At 39.9% G+C, this 20,149-nt stretch overlaps 1 protein-coding gene across 7 annotated transcripts in view; it reads right to left on the bottom strand.

Moving 5' to 3' along the window:
• The window catches only part of SETX (senataxin), a 38,452-nt gene extending 19,833 nt beyond the window's left edge, over window positions 1-18,619 (bottom strand). For 2 of the 7 annotated variants that reach the window (XM_052815508.1, XM_052815509.1), the window contains exons 1-13: window positions 18,091-18,619; window positions 17,605-17,802; window positions 16,592-16,772; window positions 15,023-15,233; window positions 14,711-14,820; window positions 11,855-12,074; window positions 11,432-11,551; window positions 10,230-10,401; window positions 8,645-8,735; window positions 3,205-7,755; window positions 2,238-2,337; window positions 947-1,123; window positions 50-279 (exon numbers count right to left, since the gene is read on the bottom strand). In XM_052815508.1, coding sequence (XP_052671468.1) covers window positions 50-279; window positions 947-1,123; window positions 2,238-2,337; window positions 3,205-7,755; window positions 8,645-8,735; window positions 10,230-10,401; window positions 11,432-11,551; window positions 11,855-12,074; window positions 14,711-14,820; window positions 15,023-15,233; window positions 16,592-16,771 — 6,162 coding nt within the window. In that variant the 5' untranslated portion in view covers window position 16,772; window positions 17,605-17,802; window positions 18,091-18,619. Of the gene's footprint in view, window positions 1-49; window positions 280-946; window positions 1,124-2,237; window positions 2,338-3,204; window positions 7,756-8,644; window positions 8,736-10,229; window positions 10,402-11,431; window positions 11,552-11,854; window positions 12,075-14,710; window positions 14,821-15,022; window positions 15,234-16,591; window positions 16,773-17,604; window positions 17,803-18,090 lie in introns of those variants that run through there. The other 5 variants (XM_052815503.1, XM_052815504.1, XM_052815506.1 and 2 more) reach the window with 4 other exon arrangements.
• Between the last annotated feature and the right edge of the window lie 1,530 nt (window positions 18,620-20,149).

The following is a 20,149-nucleotide window of genomic DNA, read 5'->3' as shown; positions in this document are numbered from 1 at the left end:
AATGCCCACTTTGTCATCCCTAACTATCATTTATAGCTGCAGAACTTACAGCACTTTCTGAAGTTATGGGCAAATCTCTGGGACAGAAGTCATCGTAACTTGGGTTTATGATGGGTTTAGCCAGGGGACTCCTGCTCAACAGTAGTAGGCCCTTGAATGTTCGGTCTGTGGTCACCAGGGATCCAACCACCACACACTTCACTTGCTTATTTATGAAGAATGACAAATTGCCTCGAGTTTTCACAGAAAGATGACAGACGGTATGCTGCTCCTTTTGTCCTGGGGCGGGGGGGGGGGGGGAGGAAAAAAACCCCACAAGTTGTTAATTCAAAGAATATCCAAATTGTTAACTGAAAGATATTCAAACAGGTCACTCAAAGAATTCACCAGAACCAGGTGCTGCCTTTTATTAGGGAGCCAACAACTAATTCTTGCAAAAAACCCTAACACCACCCCCACCCCCACCCCAAAAAAACCAAACCCAAACAAACCCCAATGCTCTGTAAAACAATTCAGATCACTGTTTTAATCAGGCAGCATTAATCCTGATACTTGGTAATCCTGGTAATTCACAACTTCAGTTCCAGAAGATAGTGAAAATTCTAGTCAGTGAGACCACTGAAGTTCATAGCACTTCCTATCTCACAGCAATGCACTCCTAAAGATGTATACAGAGTACTTATTCATCATCAGTATCTGTTCTTACAAAAAGCATTAACATCTGTATTGAAGGAAGTCCCTAGAAAAATGCATGGAAAGCAGGTCTGCAGCTTCAATTCCTGGCTTTTTATGAAGTTTCTAGCATGGAATAGACATGCTACAGTGGAAAAACAATCCCATTTCCTCTGGGGTAAGTGGTGTATTACAACTATCAACAGCTAGCTATGAAAAAGCATTTTATGGTACCAAGAAGAATCCCACTTTTATTTCAACCCCATTTACTTACTAGTTAAACAGCCAGATGCACGAGAAAATCGTGTCACAAGACCAACGTGATTCACTATATGGTCCTCCGTCTCACTTTCTTCCCTAAAGGTGTCTTTTTTCTTTTGGACCACCAAAAAGATTAAGTCATCCTCCTTTGGATGAAGCTGCCTTGCCAAATCACTTTCTTGAAAATGAGCTACTCAAAATACATTTTAAAATTAGAACATTAAAAGGAAAATGGTTACAATCACCTTCTGACTATGGAAGTACTACCATTAACATATTGCATATACTTCAGTAATACCCATCTGTTAACTTTTAAAGCTATTAAAAGCTATAGCAAAAGACTATGAAGAGTTTTAACTCCATCCTGCATTCTTAAGCCTGAACATAGCACTGTATAAAAATAGAGCAAGTCAAGGACTATTTTATTTACCAAAAGAAGCTCAAACAAAATTCCAAATGAGATGGAAAGTATTCCAACAGCACTCAAATAACTTTTTGTACTGAACACTTAAGGCACAAATTCCCTGCAAAATACATACTTCTGTTAGATGCATTCTGTAAAATAGCAAATTCCAAGATCTTTTCTGCATTTAAAGCAAATAAAAAAAAAAAATTCAACCTGTAAGTGCTAACTCATTATAAGGCAGTTGTTGTGGTTTAACCCCAGCCAGCAACTAAGCACCACGCAGCCACTCACTCACTTCCCCCCCAGCCAGTGGGAAGGGGGAGAGAATCAGGAAAAAAAAGTAAAACTCGTGGGTTGAGATAAAGACAGTTTAATAGGACAGAAAGGAGAACATAATAATGGCAATAATAATAATAAAAGAATTGGAATATACAAAAACAAGTGATGCACAATGCAACTCATCACCACTCACTGACTGATGGCCAGTTAGTTCCCGAGCAACAATCTGCTCCCCATGGCCAATTCCCCCCAGTTTATATACTGGGCATGATGTCACATGGCATGGAATACCGCATTGGCCAGTTTGGGTCAGCTGTCCTGGCTGTGTCCCCTCCCAACTTCTCGTGCCCCTCCAGCCTTCTCGTGCCCCTCCAGCCTTCTCGCTGGCTGGGCATGAGAAGCTGAAAAATCCCTGCCTTAGTCTAAACACTACTTAGCAACAACTGAAAACATCAGTGTTATCAACATTCTTCTCATACTAAATCCAAGACATAACACTATACCAGCTACTAGAAAGAAAATTAACTCTACCCCAGCCAAAACCAGGACAGCAGTCTACTTGAAAATTAGAAGAGGGTTTTATTTAAAAAAAAAAAAAAGAAAATAAAACAACTCTTACCTGTAAAATCTGCTGTATTCAAGTCAGCACAGAAGTTCTGTAAGTAGAAGTAGTAACTCTTCTCTCTCACTCTCTGGTTTTCTATCCACTCTTGTGCCAGCTACACGTTGGAAAGTAAAAGCTAAATAAAAATACTTTGAAGGATTTAGCGTATCAGAAGAATAGCTTATCATGAATCAAAGGGCAAACATGCTACACAGAAATAAAAGAAAGCTAGCAGACTGTCAAGTACAAGACATTGAAGAGCCTTACCCGTTTCTTTTTCTAACATACACATACCCATTACATATATACACACAGGCCAAACGAAAGCACTTCCTCCCCACCCACCCCCCATTTAATGTACTTTCTTACAAAGCTCTTCAAATCAAATGTAGGTTCCCCCAATTGCATTTTCACCTTAAAATACCAGTATTATCCTGGTATTGATTTCATTTTCTACCTTATTTCTATGAGAGAAGTGATGCAATGACTGAACTTGAAAGCGTACAGACTTTAATTGAAGGAACACTGCGTTTTCTCACAATTAAACTATTAAAGGTAAGCTGTTTGGAAAAAACACTTCTCAGATTAACCTACCCTCTCACATAAGTTCTCAATATAAATCAAAACATTACGTTCTTATCCTCTTTTTACAGACACTGTCATTGAAAGACCTGTTTCTTAAAGATTTCTGTTCTAAGCTTTATATGCTATAAAAACAAACCACCTCCTTTCTTCCTCCTTTTGCAGACTACTGTGGATGTGCACCCAGAAAAAAAAAAAAAGCTTCACTGAGGTGAATAACACTGACAGTCCCCAATCTTAAACATAACTGTCTAGATTACTTCCCCCAAATCATTCCCCTATTCAGAGCTGTATCTGAATATTTCCCGAAGGTAAACAGAGAACATAAAACAGTTTTTAATCTCTTGGCAAAGTTTACTAGGGTTTATGAAAACAAACCAAGAGGCAGACAGCTACTTACTGTTTCAAAGGCATTTAGCATCATCAAGGGGAAAAATGTACTAAAATAGTCATTGTATCCCTGAAATTGGACAGGAACAGAGCCTGCTACAGACTGCAGGAGATCACTTGGAGGTCCGAACTGGCTGGAGTTTGAAAACATTTCGTAAGTCCACTGTAGGACTTCATTAACAAAAATTCTATGATCACGCTGCTGAGCGCCAAGAAAGGAAGAGTAATATGCTTCTCGGGCAGGCCTTCTGGAAATATTTGAAGCATTATCATTCTGTCTATTTTGTGACTGGAGAACGTTATTAGAAACACGGGGTTGAGGTACATTACTGAAACTTGGAGACTTGCGTGTTTGATTTCCTATTGGTATAGCCTTTGCATTTGGTGGCCTGACCACCGGTTTCGCTGTATTCACTTTGCTTTTTGAAGGTGGCGGTAGCTTAACATCTTCTAGATCCTTGCTGAAGGCTGCATTCCGTGAAGAACTTGCTGAGCTGAAAGTTTTGGTAGTGGAAGGCCTTCTTGTTTTAGAAGGCGGTGGGAGAGAAGGTTTAGCAAACAAGTGATCTGCTTCTGAGCTGGTGGCTGAATGCTTACTACAGTACTCTGCCGGTTTTTCCACTTTTTCCATACAGTCTTTGTATTTACATTTCACAACAGTCGAGGATTCATTCTCCTGAAGGTTTTCAGCAGTGTCCATTTCCTCTGTTTTTTCACTACCTCTAGCAGTATCTTGAACACTTTCCTCCTCAGAACATAATTCCATATCCACAGGATCTAACTGAGTTAAAAATAAACCATCATCATCTTCACTGTTTTCATTTCGTTTACACCCATTTTCTCTTGAAGTTGTCTTCTCACACTCAGGCTGGACAATACAACCTCTTCCTGAAGGTTCATCTTTATCATCTCCAACAAGTGCAGCGGAAGAGAGACTTGAATCCATAGGTACAGGAGGAACCATCATACTGTTATCCTCTGATTTTCTGTTTGAGTCTGAAGAACCAGGCATTTTAGAGACACAGGTGGCCTCCTCCACAGAGAGGCTTTCAAATTTTATCTCACTGGGAGAGGGACAAAGAGTCTCCTCCCTTTTTTCCCCTCTTTGGTTTTCAACCAATCTTTCAACAGATGCCAGTTCAAAACTTTTAGGCTTTTGTTTCATAGATCTTGCATCCACTTTGCTAACTTTTTTGTTTCTGCTCTCAGAACTTCCTGCAGGATTTTTCACTCTGACACTTTTTTTGGGCCTTGTCTGCCTAAAAAACTGAAGGTCTTGGCAGGCTAGCAATTTTTTATTATGCTTTACAGACAAACTCTGAGGAGCAATTAGTTTAATCTTCTGTTTCTGTACAACTCCAACTCTCCCTGCAGCTTTACCATAGCTGCGCAATTGAGTTATGCTCTCTAAAGAGCGCTGGGATAATTCAAACGCTTTGCGGGGTGCCTTCTTCAGACCAAGTTTTTCTACAGTTGATGCTGGTGCAGGACACTGTCGAACTTTCCTTGGAGGAACCACAGCAGGCATTGACCTGCCAGGTTGAGAATTTTTTGATGTATTTTGAAGTAGTTTTTTATTTTGTGCTGTTTTAAGAACAGGAGGTTTTTTAGGACTTCTTTGAATAGTTCTTGCTACCTTAGATTTTGCTATGTTCTTCTGTGGGCTTGCGCTATTTTTCTTAAGGGCCAACTTTGAAGCTAATGAGATGTTAGATGTAGATGGTCTGGGTTCAGTCAATTTTGAGTCCAGGGTGAAGTCTTTAGCAACAGCACCTTTGTCCGCAAAATTCTCCAGTTGATCTTTTGCATCTCCCTTACTAATAGATTCTTGCAATGTTGAATTAGTCACTTCTTTTGTATTATCAGCTTCTTTCTCATGAGAGATATTTTCTACCTGTTTTTCTATCAAATTTGCTTCTTCTTCCATGGCATCATCGCTTATATAATCCAGATCGTAACCCCATTCATTTGTGTGATCGTTCAGTAAGCCATCTGAATTACTACTATCAACCGATGCTGAAACATGATCTTGTTTATACTCCTGAGTTGCTTCCGTACTATATGCTTGAGTATCTTGCCAAACCGAAAAGACATCAAATTCTGTTTCAAATTCAAAGTACTGAGACTCACAGTCTTCCAGTGACAAGTGACAGCTTGGAGTCTTTGATTCTGTTTTGCTATCGCTATCAGAAATGCAGCTGGAAGTTGAAGGCTGCTTTTCAGGACACACGTTTTCATTCGTTTTTTTTGTTTCCTCCTTGTCAGCCACACCTTTTTCTTCATCAGAAGAGTCTGAAATTATAATGACTTCATTGTCAAGGCAATCTGCATCACAGGGAGACTTGGTACTTTGGCCATCATTGGAAGATCTTACAGCACCTTTCACTTTCCTTTTAATATCACATGCATTATGATGTACGGAGCTTCCTTGGCTTGAATCAAAGGGAAAATTGACACTTTTGGCATACGCAGCTAAAGATAATTTACCGAGTTCTCTATCAACCTGGGAGTCTGTAACAGTATTATCTTCAGAAACCATCTTTGCAAAATCCTCCTCCTTCTTCCCCATTGAATTGTTTTCTCTCTTGAAATACTCTGAAAATTCAAACAACCTGTCACTTGATTCACACTTCACTGACAGCGGCCTGATCTGAGAAGCAGGGTTGGATATATCCCTCTTGTTTTCAGAGCTAGATGGAACACAACCATTTGCTGAAGCTTTATCCATACAATATGTCTTTGAAATTTGACCTTTAGAGTCATGTTTAACCAAGTTATTTAAATGAGGCTGTTCCTGGTCTGAAGTTTGCATGTCAGTGTCTTTCTTGAACACAGATTTCAACAATGAACCTGATTTTTCTTCAGTGGATACTTTTTGCAGCAAGGTGTCTCTAATCCCTGAAAGCAAAACACTGTCATCTTCATTTTCCTGCATACCACATTCATTTTTAGAGGAGCTAGAGCAATCTAGTGGTGTTTCTTTTGATACCTGCTTAGTTGGAACCAGTCTGGATTGAAAAGCACTGTTGACACTTTTTTCCTGTGCACTTTCACAACTCCTTGAAGATGGAGTACCAACAGAGATTTCATTTTCACATACAGTATTCACTCCCCAATGTTTATGACAATCTTTGCTTGTACACAGATAGCCAGTGCAAAACTTCGGTCGCTCTACCTCTGCTTTCGAAGCACTTGCTGCTAAACTGCATTTTTTCAAGTCATGTGTCTTCACTAGCTGTGATACTTTTGAGGGCCATTCAGTTTTCTGTACCATGTTTTTCAAATTCATGAGTCTATTCACATCTACTTTAAACTTTGAAGAGGAACTGGGAGACATACAGCTTTCCTTTACATCTGAGCTGTAAACATGTTCTGGAGAACCAATACAAGTTTGAGCAGCCAGATGCATTAGTGTTCCTGGTCCTGCTTCACATTTGTTTTCCAACTCTCTGCCTCTTCTGAAATCTGAATACTGGGCATCTGGATTAAAGCACTGATTATCCATATCACATTTCCCTGCCACGAGATCATTGTTCCTATTTCCCTGAACTTTCCCAGATACTTTTGCTGCCAAAGGGTTCTGTGGGCAAACATATTCCTGAGTTGTCAAGTCATTAAGTTCCTTTTTAATATTCACCAAGAGGCCTTCTGTGGATGTCCAAGATCTTGAACTTTTAGATGCATCTCTACATTCCTCTTCCCAGGCACTCTTTCTTCTAGGGAGAAGGTTCTCTTGACAATCTTCACCTTCCTTCAATACGACAGCAAATGGTGAACAAAGGTCATCTCCGCCACGTGCGCTCTTCTCTTGCTTTATAGAAATGGCAGGCAAAGTTGTGGAGTTTGCATTGTTTCCTACAGGCGCAGAGGTATTCAATGCTCTGTCCTTTATACTTCTTATAACTTGCTTTAAACACATTTGTAATTCCTGGGTTTCCTGGATGTTCAGCTGCCAACCTAAAGATAGAGTTCCTCGCAGAAGAAGATTGAGTTTGTCTAGGTATTGCTTGCAAAGAGCATGCTGCCCAATTTGATAGCCTTCTCTAAGAAGGCTGCGTATCAACTGCACACAGGCATGCTGCACCGAGTTAGAAGCTTGTAAAGATACTGCTGATGAACCTCTCGCATAGTGTCCAGATGCTTTTTCAGTGCACCGTGTAAATGCTATAGCTGGAAGCTTAGCACATCTCACCACTGCTTCTACCCATTCTTGGGAGCTAATCCACAGCAAATGCAGGCACTTTTTATTTCTGTGTAGTTCAATAATCGACACCAAGATCAGGAGAAAAAATTCAGAGATTTTGTCACACTGCTGGATTCTTTCATTGAGAATATGTTTGATTTCCGAGCAGAGGTAGTGAATGACCTCTACTATATATGCTACACCCAAGTCCTTGAGATCCATAAGCGACTGAACAAAAGGGATGAACCACAGAAACGTGCTGTCATGGACACGCATATCTCTGCCAATATCAGACTGAAGCACATTAGCCAGTGTTTGCATATCTTCATACATGTTGGGGCAGTAGTCTGGACAAATGGCAGTCTTCCATCCAGTATCCTGAAAATAAATTCACCACACCATCCTCATTACTCACATCTGCACAGTTTAATCTGCCAGGTTTTTTTTCTAGCCATAAAGGTTACTTTCTTTCAAATATATGTTCATTAGATGGTAACATCTCTTATATCCTAACGTAAGTCAAAATCTAAACTGCAAGAAACTGCAAAAAATAAAGATCAAACTAACACACATATAAGGAACTCATTTCCTAACATGTAACCTATAAGTGTAAAGTAGTATTTCCTTTAAAAATCATTGTGAAACCCTCCAAAGATGATATTATGCTGACACAATTTAACCTCAGATAATCAAATACACATTTAAAGCCTTTAAAAGACATTTCATAAATTCAACGGACCAACATCAAGAGAAGAACACATTCACAAATGTTTACTCTGCTTTATAACAAGAAAAAAATAGTGCCATTTTGGAGCACAGTCTAACATTTGAAAGTATATCAAAGCATACCTCATTACTCCATACTCAATATATTGGTTTAGAATACTGAGAAACAAAAAGTAAAATACAAGAACATAATTGGCAACTTTTTAAAAAAAAACAACTTAATTTAGAATCTTCATTGAGGTACCAATGTTTGTTTCAATATTGATATGAATTCTTGGGCTTTAATACCATCTCTGCCTAATTCACAAACACATTCTTCCTTCCTCTTACAACCTGAAAGCACCAGCTAAACAAGAAGTGACCAGACTGCCTGCTATTTAAGGCATACAATAGTGACATACATTATTTAATATTTTTTCTTTACATTACTAGTAGAAACATAGTATCTTCCCCTCTGTATTTTATATATGGTTTAAACTGACAGTGTCATTCAGTCATCAGAATTCAAAGAACAGGGAAATAATTTTTTTTTTTTTAATACCTTTTGAGGCTTTTCTGTGTTATAATTATACACAATCTGACTGCAAGTAACCATGTCATCATTGTAGTCTGACTCCGGTTCAGATTTTGTCCTAAAAAGAAATACACATCATTATAGACTCCACACAACTAACTTAAACTGTAAGAAAGCCAGCTGGCCAAGACACAGATCTCACTTTTCAGATGCTGACCATGTGACTATTAGAACTTGTCAGTGATAAAACATACCTATGAAAAGATAGCATATTTACAATTGTAGAGCTTGTTCTATCCTGCTCATAAGAGGTGGGGGAAGCGACTGCCTCAGGAAAAAGAGCTTACTGCTAAGCCATGGATTTGACTACCTAGAACAAACACCCAGAAGAATTCCATTTTCTTTGAATTTTCTATGCATAAATGCAGTTCAATCATGGCTACGTACTCATAAACTTCGTATGCAACTACTTGAACACAACATTCAAAGAGCTTGTTTAATCGAAGAAAATCTTTAATATGCCTTCCTCAGCTATCTATAACATTCCATATATACGTGTCTGTAGCTATCTATAACATTATAGACTATGCATGTATAAAAATACTGAATATTTAAGACATTGCCACTCAATGTTGATTCAAAATATATCACAGGAAAACAGTAGACAACTGGTATGGTTATCCAGGTACTATTTTCCACCAACTTTTTAAAATTATGCACAATTTCAGTTTTCCAAAACAGGATGTGCCCCTGAAGTCTTGGGACCTGGATTCTTATAAAAATCCTCAAAAGGGACAGCATGCCAAAAGATGGAGTTCAAGTGTATGTAACAAAATTCTGTTCCCACAGAAGCTATTTCTAGACTTCCTAGCAGTGTACTAACCAACCACTTCTGCACTGAATAAATACTTTACCTAATTAGCTTTCTGTTCAATATTGCCAATGTTGTCACTCAGAAGCAATTCAAAAAATCCATTTTATCTTAGGATGTAACTATATGAAGACAAAACCTTTCAAAAGAGTATCTGATGCCTGCTATGTGTTCTAAAGCATTGCCTTTCTGCAGTTCACTATGTTATCCAAGCTATTAAAGGACAGTTGCACGATTCTCACATACAGCACCATTAAGTAAATCTAATCTTGAGAAATATTTAAGACTTAACACAAGCTGAAAGTAAACTCAAATCAGTTGTCATCTGGAACTACAATAAAATCTAAAACTATGTCATCCACTGACAATTCAGGAATTCCCATAATTTTACCAAGAGTCTCAGACATGGCAATCTTCATTAAACTTAAGTGCAAGTTGGTTATAGCACTAAATGAGCACTAAACAGCAGCCTTCCTGATTCAGGAAAAAAATCCTGAAAAGCGTAACAGACTTCATGATAGTCAAAAAGAAGTGAGCATGTGTTTTTTGGAAGAACCTCACAATTTTAGGGGACCTCCTTCATCTTTTCATTGCTTGAAGTTGGCAACATCTGATTTTTTTCCTTGCCATCTCCCCCCCCAACACAAGTTAAGGCAGCACTGACAAGAAAACCAAGACAAAGCTACCACGCTACCTGGTATTAAAATCATAAAACTGTTCTAGTCTCTTAATAAAACTGACCTCTTAAAGCTACTGCGTATATTTTTTATTTCATTGTTGTAGCTCACACTGTTGATAATGGTTTGAAAGGCTTGGACAGGATCAATAAGCTGACCCCATACTTTAGATCCGAGCTGATCCAAAATAACCATGAAACAATGCAGCGCTGGCCAGAAGGGGTCAGTAGAATCATCTGAAACATAACAGTAATATTGGGGAGAGTTGAAATGCAAGAGTCCTGTACATTCTTAGACTAAGCTGAAGTTGAAAGTAGTTGGTTTTCATCCATTTTTCTTAAACACTGATATAAAGATACGTATTCTAGTAAGTTGCAACTATACTTTTTAACCCAGAAAAAGAAAAAGGATTAAAAAAAGACAAGCTCACTTATCTGTACAGACACTACACCCTATGCAGTCTTAAATCAACAGGAACCTGGATAACTATTACTAATATTCCCCAACTCTATGAAACTGGTTCTTCCACACTGATATTTGCAGATATGTTCTAAGAAGTGGGTACAACTTACATGGCTACGACAATTTGTACTTCAAATTTCACCTAGAAGCAGTTGGTTTTCCTTCAAGTGTATTCTTCCTTCTTCATGTAAGGTAATATCATATCCTCAATAAACATACTAAGCTTATAACGATCTAGTAATTTCAGAGGCAGCTCTGGTCTTGAGCTCATGTGCCATTCCCGGGCTATGCCGTGGCACATGGCCTCCAAGAACGGCGCAAGGGCTACTGGTCTAAACTCTAAAGTCTAAATTTCCAGCTGCAAAAGGGGTTCCCTTAAACAGATGGACAGAAGAGTCACGTTTTAAGCAAGTTGCGGCAATTCAGAAGGTGTTTATTTTAGGACTCAGAATTCAAACTTCATGCCACAGTGGAATGCACATTCCCATACATTACCTGCACATTAAAGGAAAACAACATGGTAGAAATTATAGGTTTGTCCTCTCAAAACCTCTAAGCCAGCCTTACGCAAAACACTGCCATCCCTTCTCCACTTAAGAGTTTGTTTGAATGTCATTTTTCAGTAATTGTCAGTATTGCCCAAATATTGTGCAGTATTGGCCAACTTCCAGAAGAGAAATAAGCCTCAATTAAAAATCACCTCAGCATTACACTACTAAGAATTTACTCAATTAAGCAAGGAAGTTTGATAAAGATGAAAAACAGGCTATGAACTGTCTTAATCTCAGTATCAAAATTAGTTACCAGCTGTTTCTTTCTCCATGGTGTGAAGTATGGACTGCATGAAATCATTTTGTTTGTCTGGGCCCAGTAACAAGGAGTCCATAGCTTGTTCTTCCAACACTGTTAGCAACATACAAATCCCTACAAAAAAGAAAAAAAAAAAAAAACCTGTCCATATATTTGCAAAAATTTGTTCTGATTTTCACCAAATCAAGGATCATTTTGCAAATATCATTATCAGTGTAACACTTGACCAAAGAGATGAGCAGCAACATGAAACTAGTTAAACACTACCTCACTACTGCAGTTGGGCAACATTCAATTCTCCCATCTGACATGCCCCAAAATAAACAGCAACTATGAAATAGTAGAGCTCTGCATTGAAAGAAGCGCTTACAAGACGAGAGAGACTACACATACAAATACATTTCTGATCATACTCACCTAGCCAATAGTTCTTGTAGTTGGCAGTATCATATAAATGAGATGGCAGAAGGATGAGTTTACCCTTTTCGATCATTGAAAAGCTGTAAATATCTGGACTCTCAAAAAGACCCAACTCAATAACTTTGAACAAGCAAGTCAGCACTTCCTGTAAGTCATAGTAATCATCCCTGTCAACCTTCCCTAAATTCCTTGCTGTTAGGATAGCCCATCGACGAATCTAAGGATTGAAACAGAAAAGTTACATATTAAATAAAAAGAACAAATAAAATCACAATGCTGTAAGATTAGGAATCATTGCTACTACAAATGGGACAAAAGTATATTTTTACTAAAGTAAGGTCTCATAATTGCAAGTAAGAGTTAATCTTTTTCCAAAATAACCTTAGAAACAGGCTTACTATACCCACGAGAAGATGTTGGTAACAAAGAAGTTAAAATTCAGGGTAATATATACAAATGAAACTCCTTGGGATTCACGTGACAAGGGGTAGCATTTGGTTTTGTACTTGCTTTATATTGTTTAAACGTTACTGACCAATATTTTCTAATTAGGTAACTGTGTACTATAACAACAGATGTTAAGCTGTGCTGTCAGCACAGGACACTTGTTATTTCTTGCCTTGGTGGAATCATTCTCTGACCTACTGAGAAAACTTCAGAGTTTGAGCAAGTGTAAAGTACAATACTATTAAATCTTTTACTGTTTCTTAGGACAGCTTGAAATTTTGTACTCTGTGTTGGTGTTTAAGCCAGCCTGTCTTGTAAACAGTAGAGCCACAACCTGCCCACCAGCCACAGCAAATGTAACCTAACTCTCCAAAGCTGCATCAAATGAGGTGGGAAACAATGTTATGAACTCACACTCTCCTGATATAAACAAACAGCCCAACTGAGTTACAATTCAATACTCCTTTGAGACTCACACATCCAAATTCAATTTACAGATAAACACACCACACAGGGACTTTTCTAAGATCATGCAAAGAAATCACTCAATCTCCCTTCAGTATTAACATGGTGCATGAAACTAGGATTCACTGTTCCAACAGGCCCTCCCAATTGTAGCAGGGTGTATGTTCCCAAGTTCTCTGTATTATCACTATTTTTCAGTACTCTTCCCTATTACTGATACCAGTTTCACTTCTAGGACGTGTATGTGTAGTTTGAGGGAACAGCCTTCTTGCTGGATAATACACATCACCTTCAAAACAATGTAGAAAAGTAAGCAGACACATCTGTACTGCTTTGAGAACCTCAGGTCTTTTCTGTAATCTCTCAACTAATTTTAACCAGCAAAAAACCAGAAGTGTTGGTAACAACCACAGCTGCAAAGCCTCTCAACCCTTTCAACCTAGATACTTCCAGTATTCCAAAATTTCTCCTTTTGTTACTTTAAGAGATTGGATTCAAAGAGAGAGCAGTCTCTCCTATTGTTAAAGAATTTTCAGTCATGGGTTTCTCTAGGTTTGCTTTATTAACAACTCAGAGTTGGGCCACCACCACAGTGAATGGTGAAGGATAACTCAAAAACGCCTTCTATATATATGATTTTACATAATTTTATGCAATTGATGTTTTGTCAAAATAAGTTCTTGGTGTTTTTCCACAAACTCTCAGTTCTCTGTTCTCCAGTGGTTTCAAAAGTCTAATACGTTTTCCTGTCTCGACTGATTCTTATTGTCTCATCTCAGTTCTTCTGAAGTTAGTGGTCACAGGTAGAAGGTCTCCAGTCACCACAGTCACTTATCTTCTTACACATCAAAGATCACCTTTGAATTTCTGAGAATCACTCAGATTGTTCTATTAATTCATACTTATGTCTATTCTAAAATAGCTAACCTTTCTGAAATTGCTTACTCTAAAGTTAATCACTTACTCTTATCTATTCTTATGTCTTAGGTCTAAGATGTATGATCCTTTTTCTGTTGATTCAGCTTGACTGGGTTTTAAGCCAGCCATGGTGAGGGCTATACAAGGGACAAAAAAGCAGCTTATGCACATTGTTTTATAAGCACCTGCATTCTATTAATCACATCTAAAACAATCTCTAATCATTAGTTATATGTCTGATATGAATAGTCATAGAAACAATGACGCTTAAGGCCTAGTTCCCTTTACACATATGTTCACTAGCATGAGTGATACTAAGATCAGTTGACACTTCTAAATATCATAAAGAATGGAGCTCTCCTGTTTACACTTTCAAATGAGCTTTTGATCTCTGACTGTTCAATATTAAAATACCCTATATGGATTCAGACATAGGCCAAAAAAAAAAACCTGCAGAGTTTTGAGTTGTCCCACCAGAGAATACACAAATCCATTAAAACACAATACTCCCTCCTTGTAATGACAAAATTCAGTGACAATTAAAGGGCATTTCAGAGGAATTACACTGCTGAGCATCTCTTCTTGCAAGCAACTACACTATTGTCACTTTTTCAGTTTTTAAGGTTCTGAATATTACTAAAATGTGAAAGCTTCTAGGGATGGCAAACAAACAGGGAAGGAGAAGGGGATTAATACACTAAAATACAAACCCTGGACCACTTGAGAAAAATTCCATTTGGGAGTAAATTTACAGTTTGAACATCTGTAACGTTTGCTGACTACATGTAAACAGTAAAGTGATTCTAGAAGTTATTGCAAAAGAGTCATCTCCTTTCCTTCAGCAAGAGTAACTATATTCCTACTGAAATGTCATTTATGTATATACCATTAAAGAAAAATACAGAAAATCAAAACACTTAAAATTCTGAATACTACTATTTTCATACTCTTGTCGTTAAAAATAAGAATCTGTTCTGATGTTACTTAAAACTAAGTTTTAGTGGAACAGGAAAAGTAACTTACCACTTCATTCGGGTGTACCAAAAAGAGATAAATTCCTGGATATTTCTCAAAGACCTGAAAGGAGCTGTGACCTTGTTCCATTCTACAGAGCACTTCTACACACAGCTCACCTAAAAGGACAAACACAGTTATAGTAAGGACTAATTTATATGCTCACAAAACAAAAAAACCTATTTAGTGTCAAAATAAATATAAAATATATATATACACACACACACTCTGACACTTCAGTTTAACTACTATTTGTTATTTTCACTTCCTTCAGCAGAAACAATTCCACGCCCTTCCAACTGTATACAATAAGATACATACTGACTTTCTCATGCAGCAGCAGGTATGGATATTTCAGTATTTCTAGAAGGGGCACTCGCAGGTTATTCTCAAAATCTGGGCCCACATAACCAGACAGCTGTGTATCTCCGTTCTCATCCACTATAAACAACTCATCATCTTCTCCAGCTTCTTCCCTCATGGATTTCTTGATGTGGGCAACAAGACGGGAGGTTTCCAACTCCCACAAGACCTATTCAGTGGGGGGAAAAAACAACTAATCAAAGTGCATTTGTGAAGAAAGCAATTAAGTACATTTATTATCACATGCAGAAACCTTGACTAGACTTTCAAAACTTACAATTTCATTTTGAAAAGTTTCTTTTCAAGCATGGTGTGAAACAATAAAGTTTTCACATAGAATTCAGATTGTGCAAATCACAACACTCTCACTTCAGAGTTAAGATTATAAAGTAATTTTTAAAAGAGCAGTATTGAAACCAGAAGCATTTCTGTAATTCTGTTAAATATTCATAAACTGTTTCAAAAATAATTTCAGGCCATAGGTTAGTCACAAAACTTTGTTCCACTGGCCAATATAAAGAAGTCGATGGTACAGAAAACCATCACGTTCAGGAAGATGGGAAAAGCAATTTTAAAATCTTGCCTTCTCACATATTTTGCAATGTGTTAGTGGGAGTGAACGTAAACAATGCAAACAGACTGACTGACTTGCTGAATACTTGTAGGGGATTCAGCTCACTTAACGTTACTCATCTAAAGTAACTGCTCCAAACCTCAATTAGAAACCAAAATTATTTCCTACAGTTAACAGACACAGAAAGGAACTTTCAGCAGTCCAGTCACCCCACTTATTTCCAATCTATACTCAGATGGGATTGCCCTGCAGAAAAATCGAGCTGACTAATTTAAATAGCAACCTTTTAGACACGTATATTATGATCAATTAGCTACAAATACTCATTTTACATACATGTACACATAAGGGAAAATAAGCTTTCCAAATACAAAATTGGATACTAATGAGGGAGAATTATAAAAGGCTCATAATAAAATAGCTTTTAAACTTTTTTGATTGCTTTTAATCACATAATCTCACAGGTCTGCAAGATCAGATCTCTGAAATTCAAGCACAGTAGAAAACTACAAATGAGAAATGAAAGCAAACAAAAAGAGGAACAAACGCAAAGCTGAACAGAAGCCAGAGGAAGGCAGAAAATACATTAAAGAAACACAGTTGTTAGTTTGGCAGGTGTTTTTTTTCAGATACCAAATCATCACAGCATGAATAAAGTTCAAGCTATAATGTCCAGTAAGCAACTTCCCACTACTGTTTTAGTTCTCACTAATTTGAATACATGCAAAACAAGAGACTCTTGTAGTTCTACAATAAGCTCTTTGCAACTCAATATAAAAAAAGCAGACAGTTAAAAAGCAACATACCCTACTCCTAAAAACCAATAAAACACAACCTCTGCACAAACCACCCCCCCTACACTGAGGCTGGACCACAGAAGCCTCTTCTGAAGTTTTCCTTCAGTTCCGAATCCACCTGCTCAGTAATGGGCAGGAGCCAAATCTCTTAATTACCTCATGCAACCTTGGCAATTTTTCCCTTGCTTTGTGGTATTCAACCACACACTCCAGGCAGTAGCAGAGATCATCATTGGATCCTTCAAGATCTTCCGGGGACAACCGTTTAGAAGCATAGCTCTTCAGGAATTCAGTGGTGTCAGAACCACTAGGTGTACACCATCGACATGTGCTCATTCTTTGGATGGAAAGAAGAAGGAATTAACAGAAGTCCAAAGACTGGAAGTTGCAAAATATTTCCTTTCAGCCACAATAGTACCTAATTTTCAAGCGTGATGAGTTTCAGGATTTATGTAACTCATTAGCAGCGTACATGCACGTGTTCTTGGATGTTCTTATATCATATAGGTGCATGCAATTAAACAAAGAAATACAGATTAAAGCATTAAATGAACATTACAGAAAAATGCCTACTGAATGGCAAACGTTAAAAGTAAAGCACCAAAAAGACATTTCAAATTACGTCATTTGCAAACTACAAAACAACATGTGACAATTCACTTTATATACAAAAAAAAAAAACCCTCATCCACACTTAACACACACTTTTCAGAGCTATAATGCTAAAGTTCATTATATTGCTTTACTGGTATCTGTGGTATCTAGGTCTAAGGAATACAAAATTTAATTAGCTTTTTTTCTTAATCTCCTACTAAAATTTATAGGTCAACAAATCCCTGTTGTCAAAAGCAAAGGATACTTCCACAGAACTTTCCTGTCTTCCTTATTATTATACTTTGAAAGCATCATAAAATTCTCACCAGATTGTTTTCTCTAAAAACAAAAGTTCTTCACTAAGCTGCAATACAATCATCTCAGATCCTCCTAGTCTGAAAAACTCAACAGAATACTGGAAAAGCATGAACACTTGAACTAACTATATCAGAGGAAAACCAGTAATTGCTTCTGTTATTTAGCATAACAAGAAATGCAAAAGAGAAATCTAGATAAAGCAAAACCATACACTTCGCATACATACATACTAGGAAACAAACAGTTGTAGTATTTACCTTTGAAAAAGGAAGCTATTTGCTGTGCAGGTGCGCCAGGTCACATGATGGGAAACAGAACAGCACTGCCCTGCAGCAAGGGAAGGGGGCTGACACCTTCAGCCATACATGCCCTCGAGCATAGCGCAGCAAAAGCAGTATGTTCAGTTAATCCAGCCCCTGGTAACCAAACCTTGATGGTATTGGTATTTCAAAGATCTAGAGCAAAACAGTAATACCACAAATCGGTTCAATTCACACGTTATAGACTAAGAATTGCTTTGGCGTTTAGATTAACATACTTTACGCTAAACACACGTTTACTGACATGATAACTACGATTTGCAACTGAATCCCTTCTGTGATTCAAAGGCGGGCAACACAGTTATCTACCGCCCGTTCTTCCCACAAAAGCTGTGAAAATTTATCTCCGCGCATTAAGCAAGGAAATTGTTGAAACAAACGTAGGCGGATACATAAACCTCAGCTGCGGACAGAAACCTTTACCTGCAACGCTCGGCTATCGATAGACTTGAACGGCTGCCCACTGATGAGTATCGACACCTGCTCACAGAAACGCCGAAGCCGAGAGAGAGGGCGAAGGCTGTGCCCCTTTCTCGGTCGCAGCCGCCCCCAGCTCCTCGCCTCCTCGCCCCGGAGACACCCGGGCACTTCCCAGCAGCTTCCCCGCGAGAGCCCCGGGCTCACCCGGCGCGGCTGCTCGAAACGCCGCCTTCCCAGCAGCCCTACCCCGTTCCCACCACCCAGGGAGGCCGCCCAGGGCGGGGAAGGCGCCGTTCCCTTCCCGCCAAGCCAGGGCCGGCCCAGAGGGGCAGCGCCTCCCCTGAGGCGGCGTGAGGGAGCGGGACCGAGACAAAAGAGAAACCCCAGAGGTAAGCCGGCCTTCTCCGCGGTACGCGGCAGGAAGCACCGGCGCGGTCACGGGAGTCGAGTCGAGGCCAGGCCCGGCCCTCACCTCACCTCACGCCGCTGCCGCCACGGGCCTCCCGTCCCGGCGACGCCGCCGGCCCACCCTCAGGCCGCGGCGCCCCCCCCCCTCCGCGCTTCCGGCCCACCGGCGGAAGCGGGCTCCAAGCCTTCTCCCTGCGGGCGGGGCCGCCCTCCTCGTGCGGCCTAAGCCCCGCCCCTTTCGGGGGGGAGCGGCGGTGCCTTAAAGGGGCAGCGACGAGGGGAGAGGAGGGGGCGAGAGCGACGGGGAAACTGAGGCACCCGGGGGGGGCTGCGCAGTAGCATAAACGTAAGCGGTGTCAGAGCCCCAAGGAGCATAGCTAAGGGCGCTGCCTCAAGGATAGACTTACCTAAGTACTAAAATAATAAAATCCCACCCCAAATCCACGATCAAACCAAGCGCGGGGAGTTCCCCAGCAGTCTGAAGCAAGAAGCTTCCTCACAGCCTCTGATGCAACGGGAACCTTTCCCACGTACAGCTCAGCAGCCCCCGCGCCTCTTCACCCACACCCTGAAACAGGCGGGAGAAGGTTTTGTCGCTGCTCAGGCCTGGGCCCTGCACGTCACCCTCAGAGATGGAAGCTGCTTCCACTTCGCTTGAGGCTTGCGTCCCTGCCTCGTCATCTACCGACCCTCCCGGTCACAGGGGAGATGCCGTCCCCCAGGTTGGGGGGATCTGAGGAATCAAAACACAGATTATTTGCCTTTCTTCAACTCCTTGTTTTAGACTTTACGGGAGGGGGGATGTGAAAAAGGCAAGTCCCTGTTTGATCTTCTGCTGCTGCCACTGTAACACTCCTCAACTTTGAAGTGCTTCTCTGCTGCAAACACAACTCTTGTAACCCAGCTGTCTCCGTCTTTGATAATGCCACACAGCCGAGAATTTTTTTCTTTAACACCATTCGGGCCATTAACGCGCCAGGAAAATGCTTGAAGCGACATACCTGCTTGAATCACCGAAGTTTTTAGGGGACTCGCAGTGCTTTTTAGACTTGAAGGATCTGTCATGCTCTTATTTATAATGCAGCCTGATACACAAAGCTTTGTCAATGTTATTTCCCTCATCATTCTGCGGAGCCTGGTTTTTTTTTAAACCTCTGCACAGAGTTTGCTCTGTTTTCAGTAATATTCAAATACCCATATGAAACAACTGACTCGCCCGCCTGCACTCCCATGTGCCTTTATAAGATGATGGCAAAGGGAAAAGCTGCGTTCTTATGCCCTCCTAAGTGCCGTTATTCAGCAAATGGGAAAAGATTGGGTACTCCTCCTCCAAACAATTATTTGCCCATGTGCAGATTACAAACACCACATCACCCAACAAGATGGGGGTAGGGAGCTGTTTCCTCACCCCCTTCCAGGGCTGCGGGGAGGAGGGACACAGCCTCTCCCTTTTTCCCTGCGCGCCAGAGGCCAGGTCTGTGTTTTTGCCAAAGCAGCTAGTGTAGTGTTGGCTCCGAGTTCCTGCCCTGGCTTACTCATGTTACTTTGCAGAGAAACTGCTTTCAACAAGTATCAGCAAGAGTCTTCTTGAGAAGTTTCTGTGACAGATACCCTTGACGCCTAGCTGTACTTCGGTTCGGGCTAAGGGGCAACA

This window comes from Harpia harpyja, chromosome 19 (assembly GCF_026419915.1).
Source record: "Harpia harpyja isolate bHarHar1 chromosome 19, bHarHar1 primary haplotype, whole genome shotgun sequence".
Taxonomy (NCBI): domain Eukaryota; kingdom Metazoa; phylum Chordata; class Aves; order Accipitriformes; family Accipitridae; genus Harpia; species Harpia harpyja.
Note: the sequence above shows the minus strand (reverse complement) of the source record. Positions and strands in the feature narration are given on the sequence as shown.